Below are 12,327 nucleotides of genomic sequence, written 5' to 3'. Positions count from 1 at the left end.
TTCCTTGATGTATGTACTGTTTTTGTTTGTTTTGTTTTTTCTAGGTTTTAATGATTTTGCTTTCATATGCCACAGCACTTTACAGCGAGCCCCAATTGCCTCTAAATGTCACAAGTTGGTGGTGAAGAACTTCCCGACAAAGCTATGGCCTGACCAATTGAAACTCAGCCCCTCGGTTCAACTTCAGTGCTTGGCAGCAAAATACCACCAGTTGGCGCCAAAGCAATAAGTGAGTAGCACAATTTCTGTCACACAGTTCTGAGGTTCAGGGTTTGAATGTTCTCCTCATGCTTCTGTTGATTTTCTGCAAGTACTCCAGCTTCCTCCCACATCCCAAATACATGCATGTTACGCTAACTCAAGACTTGTCCATAAGTGTGAATGTCTGTTTGTCGGTGTGTTCTGTTATTGGGTGGCAGCCATGAATGTGTAAACTACACCGCTTGTAGTCAAAAGTCTGCTGGTGTAGGCTCCAGCTCAGCTGCAATAATGACGTGGACAAGCACTATAGAAAATGGATGGATGGATGGATGGACAGTCACGTGGACTATTGTCTTTCAAAAACATATTGTAAAGGGACACAATCAAAACGACTGTCTAACCACAATTTGTAATACTGTATAGAACTCGCAATTCATCTTGTTACTACCCATGTCACATGTTGTATTAGCAGCCACACGTGCCCATGTCGTAACACTGCCTCCACTGTGTTTGATGTAAGATGCGGTATGTTTTGGATCATAAAGGGTTCCTTTCCTTCTCCTTATCTTCCTGTAATTATTTCCAAAATAATCAGATTCCAGATCGTATGTGTGTGGGTGGGGTTGGGGGTCTGCATGGTCTGTATTTAGAACTTGTGCCAAGCCGCAACAGCTCAATTGGACCATCCCCAGGAAATATGCACAGATAATACATTGTTGAGAGAAGGCCTTTCAATTTAATGGATTGCCACAGGTAGCAGTTGTCTTGAGTGTTAGAAATGCGATAATATAATGCAAATAATGCACATGTTCTGACCACTCTTCCGTTATTATTAGTAGTAGTAGTAGTAGTAGTGCTAGTATTAGTGTTAGGAGGAGGAGGAGGTGTGGTGGGAAGTAACCAAGTGCAAATACTTCCTGTCTGTGCTTTATTAATTTATTTTTCTGATGACATTTTACTTACTCCTTGCCGATTCCCTTACACGATATCAGTACTTGTACTTCTTATACTCAACACAAATATAAATGCTATACTCTTGTTTTCGCACCCATCGTTTGTGAGCTGAGCTCAAAGATCTTTTTCTATGCCCATTTCTCTCAAATATGGTTCACAAATCTAAATCTGTGTTCGTGAGCGCTTGTCCTTTGCTGAGATAATCCATCACATGTGCCATATTAAAATGCTGATGAGACAGCATGATTATTGAACAGATGGGCCTCAGACTGCCCACAATAAAAGACCATTCTAAAGGTTTTAACACGCGGCACAACGCCACACATGATGCAAGTTTTGACATAGCGTGCAATTGGCAGGCTGACTACAGGAATATACACCAGAGCTGTTGCCTATGAGTTGAATGTTGATTTTTCTACCATAAACAAGCTCCAAAGAGGTTTCAGCTAATTTGGCAGTAGTGGCCTCACAACCGCAGACCACGTGTAACCATACCAGCCAATTAACCACCACATCCAGCATCTTTATGTCCAGGATCGCCTGAGATCAGCAATTTCAGCACAAACTGTCCGAAACCATCTGAAGATTTGTGAACTTTTTGCAGCCCAATCCAATACAATAATTAATTGCCTTTCATTTTTGAACCGTTTTCTAAAACAAGAAAAAGAACACGCATTCAATGACAAAAAGTCAAATAGCCTCAATTGAACATTTGCATTTACCATGAACTGGATGACTGAGAAATGCAGCCCTATGGGGGCCTGTCAGGGTTATTTTAACCAACATGTTCACACCAAGGAAGGAGACAGAAGTAAGAATCACAACTTGAGTTAAGTAACTTTGCAAAGTGAGAGCAGCTACAAGAACAAGCACCGCGCTTATCTCTCCCAACTCCTCTGAGGTGCCTGTCCTTGCGCAGCTCTTTTTATGAAGGCTTGAGTAGGTGGTATCACATTCCATGACCTTTTAAGGAATGTATTTGTTATCAAGATGAGGTCAGTGCCTGGAGATTTGTATGTTATATGTATGTTTCATTGACCACGACGCAAACTCCTCCTTATGCCGCAGTTAATATCAAGTACTAGTCGATTTTATAAAACCATTATCCCCATGTCAGTCATTTCCTCATTATTTGTTTCCCATGCTTTAATGCTAGTATTTATAGAAATAGACATTGCCTCTCGTGTACGGTGCGTTGAGGAAGCAGGCATCTTTATACAAATGGATCAATTTTTTACTTTTACAATCATTGAAACGTTACCCGTACCATGTCTTTTGTTGAAAATATATGTGATACATTCCAACCTTCATGGAGTATGTCATCATGTTCTTTCGACACAAATCGTGGTCTTTTGGCAATAATATCAATACCATCAATACAGACTTCGACGGTTTGGACACGTCCGGAGGAGACATAGTGAGTATATTGGTAGAAGGATGATGAGGATGGAGCTGCCAGGCAAGAGAGCGAGAGGAAGACCAAAGAGAAGGTTGATGGATGTCGCGAGGGAAGACATGAGGTCAGTTGGTGTTCGAGAGGAGGATGCAGGAGATAGGCTGACACGGAAAAGGATGACGCGCTGTGGCGACCCCGAATGGGACAAAACCGAAAGGAAACGAAGAAGAAGATGAACCGGATGACCGAGAATGTGCACAGACATGAAGAAAAAAAAAAAAAAAAAAACACAATTCTCAGCAATTATGCTATTAGGCTAATGATTTGAAAGACATGAGAGAAGCTCTAATGGAAACACATTCTTTTGATAGCATTAAAGTCTAACCAACACTAGATACAGTAGATCCTAAACCGTGTTGGGAAGATGACTTTGGAAATGTAGTTGGTTACAAGTTGCCCTAGTGAAAATGTAACAGCAGTGGAACTATTTCAATTACTTTTTTTAAGTCATATGATTAAATACATTTGACTGGCGGCACGGTGGACGACTGGTTAGAGCGTCAGCCTCACAGTTCTGAGGACCCGGGTTCAATCCCCGGCCCCGCCTGTGTGGAGTTTGCATGTTCTCCCCGTGCCTGCGTGGGTTTTCTCCGGGCACTCCGGTTTCCTCCCACATCCCAAAAACATGCATGAATTGGAGACTCTAAATTGCCCGTAGGCGTGACTGTGAGTGCGAATGGTTGTTTGCTTCTATGTTCCCTGTGATTGGCTGGCAACCAGTTCAGGGTGTACCCCGCCTCCTGCACGATGACAGCTGGGATAGGCTCCAGCACGCCCGCGACCCGAGTGAGGAGAAGCGGCTCAGAAAATGGACGGACATTTGACTGCATTTTGATTACTCTTCTTAATTTTGAATGAATGCATCAACAGGGACCCAAGGATGTTTCTGCTATATAAAAAAAAAAGTGGATGGAAATGAAAATGCATCATAAAACGATGTTTGTGTTGCATTGTATGTGTACAGCATGCGGAGAACCACCATACTATGTTGACCTAATGACAAATGTGCACAATGTCGCGTCATTTGACAACCCAGAGACATGAATGTTCCAGAAAATGTCAAAAACTATAAAGATGAAACTGTTCAAAAGTCAATGTTTTTATGTGGTCAAGAGTAACAAGTGTAACCTTTTCAAAATCTCAGACAAACTAATTGCACCACAAAGTGCGAAGCTCCACTTTGGTCATATTTGGAAAATTATGTCATGCTTGAGACTACGGCAGAAAGGCACATGACCAGAGAGAGCCAATCACAAGCATCGGCTTTCGAAAGAGGAAATGATCTGGAGAAAAAAAATCCAACATTTTGTGGCCGTTTTTCAAATGTAACTAAAATTCTCATCATCGTAATTTCTAAACGCAGCTATAATTTAATTACACATTTTCTCCCAGTAATGAAATGGATTACAATTACATAAAATGTATTAAATTATGCAATGACCTGATTTTTTTTTTTTTTTTTTTTAATCATCTCAGTATGAGCAAAAATTATGCTTGTAAAAAAGGGAAACTACTGTAGTCTTTATGCTGTTTTTTTTTTTTCCTGTTGTGCCATGTTATCAAACGGGTATTGTATCTCATTTATGAAGCAGTAAATATAATTTCACCAGTCTTTTTTTTTGAATTATTATTATTATTTGAAGGTGGAGTTCTGCAAACACTGCAGCATAACGCTGCGTGCGTTTTGTCTTCACATCAGAGGAGGGCGATGTTGGACAACTGGATAGAGCTGATGCAGACATGATTATGTGTGCATGTGTGAAGAATTGCATTGAAGGCTTGGTTCACATGCACTCACTGGTCACTTCATTAGGCACAGTCTAAAAAGATCCATTGGGGAATCATTATTATTTTGGATTTTTTATTTTTTTTTGGGAAGTAATAATGCACAGTTTAGAAGTAGAATCACCTCTCGGTATGATGCATCGCAGTTCTAAACCACTGCACACTACGATGTCAATCAAAATTGAACATTATCTTTGTAAATGCAAAATATATGTATTCAAAAAAAAGCCCTTGCCTTGAATGTCATTACGGTATGGAAGTGACCCAAACATTGGTCTCATCATAGCTTAGTGAGCGTACGCTCGCACAACCCTGAGGGGGTCTTATAATAATTGCACTCGCCTTTCATTCTGGTTTGCAGGTTGCCATGGCGATGCAGCATACATCAATTAAAGCTGCCAGAATGCATTGTCTGGCAAAATATTTGATGTTTCAATGAAGACCTCCTCCTGAGGTGCAATCAAAGTCACAACCCATTTTGATCTCTGCAGGCCCAGTCAGTTCGGTTGTTGTTGTCTTTGTTTGTTTTGTTTTTTTAAGGAGACATGAATCGAGTTTAAAACAAGTTTGCAGTTGTCTTAACAACGTTCCTGTGACATGCTTTCGTCAAAATATAATAATGTCAAAAAAGTATTATCTGACAGTTTATGCTCAACATTTGGTCTTTCTGAAATGTGTTGGTTTCAGGTGAGCCAGCCTTCGTCCCGACCCACAAACTGCTGGGCCAATGGCGAGTCTGACTTTCGTTACTATGACGACCAGTAGACTGCATCTCACCTCTCCTCTTTCGTGGCTCTGGGCTGTTTGTTTGTGGGTGGAAAAAAAAAAAAAGACAATGAAAGTATTTCATCACAACACGGTGACTCGTGCACATGATTCTCAACTGGTGGGTCGCTGACACTTTTTGGGTGGGTAAAAAAAATGACACATATTTGAATTGTGATTTTTTTTTTCTCTTTGTTTTTGTTTTGTACAGTACAGAGCCATACCAAGTTCCCACATGGAGCATATTAAGGTAAGGGACCGGAAATATTACTCACTTGTGCTCTAGTCACTAGTTTACTCTGTAAACAGATACTGTGCAGCTCTAAAGACACTACATTGTCTGTAAGTGTGAATGCATGTTTTTCAATTTAGTATGCGCCCTGCAATTGACTAGTGAACAGTCCACGGCAGGAATGGGCAACTTAAAAAAAAAAATATATATATATGTTTTTTTTTTTGGGGTACTTTTGATTTGAGATCTGCCACGAGAGCAGCCCATAACAGCTTCAGTACACTTCTCGCCTTTCACTTTGGTTCCCAGCATGCACTGCACCAATGCTGAACTTCTGCCACAACAATTACATTCATCATTATTGTTTGTGTGTGTTCATGTTACCCGTAGTTCGTTGAATGTGCGTCTTATTTCACTGTAAGGTTACATATGTGTTGCCCATCTGGTGGCGAACGGTGCTATTATAAATTCAAACTGATCGGGTATTTACAATTTTCCAAAAGAGACCGAACTATTCCTATACAAACAATAAATAGTGCATTTTAAATATCATCTACCCTTGAAATACTAAATATTCAAATGATTTCTATATCCATGCATCACCCGTTTTCAGCAATTGTTCCCACAGCAATTGACAGCATGTTCCGTTTCAAAGTGTTTGTCTTGTTGATCACAAGACATTCGAGCGCCATTTTAATCTTGCCCTTATCCAACCAAAAACAATCGTTTATAAGGAAGACGTCAGTCCACGTAAGTGCCTCCGTCAGTCATCCCCCAGTGTGCTGTCACAATGATTTAGAACTAATTCACCACTTCATATTTTGAAAGTGTCCAATATTCCTTTTGCCACATAGAGGTCGGTCACTGCCTTATTTCTGGTTACTTCTCCCTGACAACTGCAGCAAATGCTCGTCGTGTGAGGCTGTGAGTGTTGCTGTGCTCTTATGCATTTGTGCTCACTTTTTTGTTGTCCTTTCTCTGCGTCCCCGACCTCATCCCCCTATTCACCACAGAGGCCACTGTAACTTTATTTAGGAGGCGTGAAAGATGCTCTGTCACATGTGAGCGATTGAGGGCAACCAGGAGGAGGATCGATTCGATGCGATGCAAGCACAGCGACCGAGTGGTCCCCCTTTAATGAAGTGACTCCAACACTTGGTGTGTTGTTGTTTTTGTTTGTTTGTTTGTTTTGGAATCTGACAAGGAACATTGATTTTAGGGTGCAAGTGAAAGAGTTGGAGGCAAATTCTGTTCCTTCTCCAGGCAACTACCCCTTGAGTGTTCAGCGAGCTATTCTCTGTACAGTGTCTGATAGTTTCGTGATCACCGCAGAGTAAAGTGCGCAGTCCCGGGGCAGCCGTTGAACATTCATCTGTCGTCGTGAGTATTGATGCAAGCCCGAATAAGCCTCTCAGGAAAGTAACAAGGGCCGTGTATGTCAAGCTGAAGGTGCGAGGACACGCTCGCTGCGGTCGTCAACACCGCTGGTATTTTCAAAGTTTTTTCCGATCTCCAGTTCTCATTTGAACTTCACCTTCCTTCAAACGATTTCATGGAGAGCTTTCTTGAACCAAGTGAAATGTTGATAAGGCAACGCTCGATCTGTAGATGTTGAACAGCATTTTGGCGTGTGACATTCTGCTCGTAGACGGTTGAATATCTCCAGCTCAGGTTGGTGCCTCGCTTGTCTTTGCTTTTCTCTCTAGCTCTTGTTAAGAGGTGAGGCGTGCCTACAGGTTGCCAGTGAGGTTCCGCGCGTTTGTGAGCAAAATTGTTGCACGGTACCATGCGAAAGGCTGCCACTCCCTTTGTTGTTTTAATGATGGTTTGCACAGCAGTGCTTGTACCCCAACACTACCCCACCCTAACCCTGCTCCCTAACTTTAATACCAACTCACACTCACACCAATCCCTACATTTTAGCCTCTATTAACCCTTACAGTAACCGTAACCAACTCTAACCTCTAATCCCTAACACCGAACCCCAACAATATTCTTATTTCCTCACCCTGTACACTAACCCACCCTTACACAGATCACTAAATCCAATTTTCTTTCACTGGAAAATACTCAAGAATAAAACGGATAACAGTACAGTGAACAGCATTATATGGAATACCACCCACCATTATAAATAGCTAGTTCAAAAACACACACACAGATGTTTAATGTTGTTTACCATGTAATTGAATTCCCCGTGATTAAAAAAAAGCCTGCTACAAATGACTCAATGGTCTGACATTTATTGACAACAGTGCGACATGTTCAATTAATATTTAGACTGGCAAGAATATAGACTATTATTAGATTCTCTCCCTTTCTGGTGATGAATGTATTTGGTACCAAAGTAAGAAATCAAAAGAGAAATTCAATATGAGAAAACTGTCATTGTTTCAGTTCTTGCAGACTCACAGAAGCACTAATTCATCATATGCTTTATGCAAAGACGATTAATAACATGAGTCACGCCATGACGGATTATGGTGATTTACGCCACTATTTTTTTTATATTCTATCAGCCAGTATAAAAATATAGCAAGGTGGCATGTAGCCCCAAAGAGGTAGTTGACTTTGACGAGAACCTAGAGCAGATCCTTCATGTTCTTATCAAGATGAGCAACCTTAACATGTAAAGCCGTAGTCGTCCCTTTGCTGGTATATCTTCCATCAAAGTCAAGATTAGCTTGTTTTGCCTTTGTATACGAGAGCATCGGCCAAATGTGTTTCCTGGGCCTTACTGTGCCATGTTAACATCGGGATTAAACTACTTCGCAGAGCCCCATTGACTGTTGGACAATTGAGACGTGCCTCGAGCGGAACTGGTGAAATCACAACATCGCCACCACCGAGTTGTAGTACCTCATCCTCATGACTTGTGTTAATGCTTTGACTCAGCACTTGGAAGAAGTCATGGCACAGAGACCCGTGAATACCTAACCACAAATTACTTTGCGACAGCACTGACGGGACGCTCTTTAAATGTCATGTACATTGTATAACGGAATGGTGGAACCTATTACCTCGCAAGAAAGCAATACAATTGTCTCGAGCCTCTGACACATTGGCCGTCCAAGCTTGCTTTTCGCGGCTTGATGTCCCTTGAGGGATGAGAATTTGTTGTCTGGAACACCTCCAGCGTGGCAAGATTAACAGGCGAGACTCGCTGTCCGTGCCACTATGAGCTCTATTTTCGTGACTAGCGCAAATCCAGCACTGCGTTTGGCGCAGCTCTTCCAGGAGGCAGGTTAGACCGGGTGTTTGTAATTTCGTAGATGAGCACCCATTCGGCGTAATTACAAAAAGGGAGGTTTTCGCCCTGTGGGCGTGAACACAGCCGACTCCAATCATGTCTCATGAAAGTGTCTTCCCCCCCCCCCCCCCCATTCCCTTTAAATGCGGCGCACTCGTCGCACACTGGCAGTCTCGACGTGGCAGAGCGAAGACGACCAAACTTTTCGACGGAAGAAAGTGATTTGCCCGTCCAGGAGGTCAAAGCGTGCAAAGTACGTTGATAAGGAGCTGAAAGCAGACCTCTACCGGCGGATGAGGTCAAGTCGGCGCCGCAGGAGATTGCAGATCTGCGCCAATAAGTGGGCACAAGGAGACCGCTCCCCCCACCCCCATCGTTCATGTGTGTGTGTGTGTGTGTGTGTGCCACCCCTCCGGCTGTGCCACAGCCAGTGGGATGATTATTTTTTTTTTAATATTATAATGAATTCATTAATTGATTTCTAAGATTCACATATTCTTTTAATGTAATACGTGTGCTATTTTTCCTTATTAAAAAAACATACAACATACAATTTTGGGAAAAAAATTTGGGGTGGGGGGGGGGGGGGGGAGCTGGACTGGATTAATGGCATTTTCATTTGTTTCAGTGGGGGAAAGAGGATTTGAGACAAGAGTGAGTTAAGAGCGTGGTCATGAAATTAAACCCGTATTGCAAGGCACCACTGTACATACATAAATATGTATACAATATGCATATATATGTGTGTGTGTGTGTTACTGTTACGTTATTCCTACCATGTGTACTGTAAATATTCTCTATCCAATATATTCTATTCTATTGTTTTTTTTAAAAGACATTCCTAGATGGAAATCCATCGCTTTGCAACCTGTACGTATATGTAGATCAGCTTATTCAGTTTCACAGGCCGTTTGCTTATTTCTCATTGCTCACTACACCTCAATCAGAAACCACGGGGATCGTCTGCTATTCAACTCGATTGAAAAACGACTGGATGGGTTGAGAGGTTTAGGATTCTAACACATTTCCAAACAAACTGCCTAAAAAAACTTGGTGGATGCTGTAATGTATAAAAATGTTCTTGTTGACGCAAATCCTTTGAAGCTGCTCTGTGTCTATGAGAAAGAGCTACAGAGCACAGTGCAAAGAACATTTTTTGCCAAGTACCCCACTTCTTTTCCTTGCAAGACTGGCCTTTGCCAGAGTCGAGCAGTAGAAACACCGAAGAATTCCAAGGAGATCATTGGCTGGTGTCTAATGTTATTGGGGTGCAAGCACAAAGGCAAAAACCAATGCAAACATTCAAGCATTTTCCTTTTGCGACAGCGAGGTAAGACGAAAGAGCGAAGCTGCCTTGCACGTTCATTTTAGCAGCGTTTGGCATTTTGGCAAAACACGCTAGAAGCAATTTCCACATTGCAATTGCACTCTGCATCTGTGCATGCATGCATATGTGCGTTTGTTCCATCACATTGTATCGTCACACTGTGTTTTGCACAGTATTTTATGTCTGTGGGATGATACCTTTTTTTTTTTTTTTGGCCTCAGTGATATCGTTGTGAACTCCACGCTTGTATCCACTTCTTCCACTCCACTCGCCATGATGACCTCCATGAATTTTCATAATCACCCTTATCCGCCTTTCATCGCCCCATCTCTGCAAAAACTGTGCGATCACCATCTTATCTCCTCTTTCTCTCTCCAGAATATAGCCCCAATCCACGGCTCCGTTAAGCCGACTCTGACTTCAGTGCAATTTTACCAACATAAATATTTCATTTTAATGTTAAATCATTTCGTTTTGGGGGAGAAGGGTTGGCTGTAAATATTATTTCTGCAAAGGAGGGACGGGTTAACATGTTGAAAGATTAATGGCGTTTTTGCCGCATTACAAAGAATTTAACCTTACATATCGCAGGTGGGTTTTTATTTGAGGGGCCCCCAGAAGAGGTGAGAATGTTTCATTTCAACACACACACAAAAATATTAAAGGTCACACAAACATCACAATCCCCACATCAAATTCTACATAGGGCTCCATAAAGGCTGCAGACGGTTATGATTGTTTTTTCTTTGCATAACATCACACTGAAGCAGACACTGCACCATACTTCTTACAACTCCAATTAAAAAGGGCATATTATGTATTTCACGCGTTCCAAAAGTCAGAATTGATTTTCAATCGTTGAAAAAAAACAGTAAAAGTTATGAATGTACACCCTGATGAATGCTGCGTTCTTTCATGTGCTGACAGACATGATAGATGGCGTGACACATCAATCTTTATTACCAAGCCCATCGAGAGAATCCAAAGGCCGCACAATGATTGCATTGCGGGAGAGAGCGTTTATCTTCACATGACTGCAAAAAGGCTTTGCTGCTATTTCATTTTTTTTTTTTTTTTTTTTTTTTTTTTAATCTCGTAACTCCTTTAGAAATGTCTCTTATGTTTCAGTAATATCTTTAAGTGAATAAAACGCCTTTATTAGCAGAGATCGCCAGATTGACAGAAATTCAAAATCTTCAAAATTGGCTGTCAAACGCTTAATTTGAGCCTGTTTCCATTGGTGTATTCAATGTGTCAATTTACTGAATGCTGTACTTCTATTGGAGGAACGGCGTAAAACCCCGCCTTCTCATACCTGTCAATTTGTGACAGGCCGCGACAGCTTCCGGTAACCCCGCCCATCGAACCTCTTCTTCCTCTTTCCACCGGTGCTCGATAGCGTCGTGTGCCGTCTTCGCTGTTGCGGTCTCGGTGCATCACGGGACGTAACGGCCACCTCTTCAAAGCGCATTCGAAAACATTCATAAATTGCGAGGTCGGCGGCGGCACCAGCAGCTAGGGTGGAAAACCGAGGGAACGTACGCCGGCACGGAGCGGAGGGAGCCACGGTAGTTTTGGCTGGAGGGGGACTCTAGCAAACCTACTGACACCGCACGCAGAAATGGCGGAGCACCACGCAGTCAGCGACGGCAAGCACAAAGCGTCCGCTCATACCGGCGCCGCGGGTGCAGCGGGCAGCAAGGGAGGCCTGTCGGGTGGACTGACACAGCCGGCGGGCTGGCAGTCGTTACTCTCGTTTAGCATTCTCTTTCTGGCCTGCCTGGCCGGATTCAGCTCCAGACTTTTCGCCGTCATTCGGTTCGAGAGCATTATCCACGAGTTCGACCCGTGGTAAGTGAAATTCTTCTTTTTCGTTTAACACTACATTCATTATTGGTTTGTTGTGCCGTTTGAATGGCTGAGACTGTTGGGATTTGTCATATGGCCAACGGAAGCGATCTTTTTATTTTTTTATTTATTTTTTTTAAAATGTTTTTTTGTTTTGGGGCCGGGTGGGGGGTGGACGCTTTGAAATGTGTTACGGTCAGGTCGTTCGTTTGCCATGTCAGAGGAACGATGACATCTCAACATGACGCTTCGAGTCTTCCGGAGCTAGCCGGGCTAGTTTTGCGACTCGGCTTGTCTTCTTCCACACTCGTGGCCACGCGAGGACTGCACGACCGATACTCAAACAGGAGGCGTGGGAAAGAAAAGAGCGCTTGCTTTGTTATCCTTCCGAGACTTTTGATCGTCAAAGAGGGAGTATGACGTTGCACAATGTGGAGAGAAATCGCTTAAGCCGTGACCGCTGTGATTGATAATCGGGGTTCACGCTGATCGTATAATACTGTGTGCGT

At 42.6% G+C, this 12,327-nt stretch overlaps 1 protein-coding gene across 1 annotated transcript in view; it reads left to right on the top strand.

Moving 5' to 3' along the window:
- The first annotated feature begins 11,358 nt into the window (after window positions 1-11,358).
- stt3b (STT3 oligosaccharyltransferase complex catalytic subunit B) overlaps window positions 11,359-12,327 on the top strand; it is a 78,306-nt gene continuing 77,337 nt past the window's right edge. Inside the window, exon 1 of the mRNA XM_061665218.1 lies at window positions 11,359-11,821. Coding sequence (XP_061521202.1) covers window positions 11,592-11,821 — 230 coding nt within the window. The 5' untranslated portion in view covers window positions 11,359-11,591. The remainder of the gene's footprint in view (window positions 11,822-12,327) is intronic.

Source organism: Phycodurus eques, chromosome 20, assembly GCF_024500275.1.
Source record: "Phycodurus eques isolate BA_2022a chromosome 20, UOR_Pequ_1.1, whole genome shotgun sequence".
NCBI classification, from domain to species: domain Eukaryota; kingdom Metazoa; phylum Chordata; class Actinopteri; order Syngnathiformes; family Syngnathidae; genus Phycodurus; species Phycodurus eques.
The sequence above is the reverse complement of the archived record's forward strand: the minus strand, read 5'-3'. Positions and strand labels throughout refer to the sequence as shown.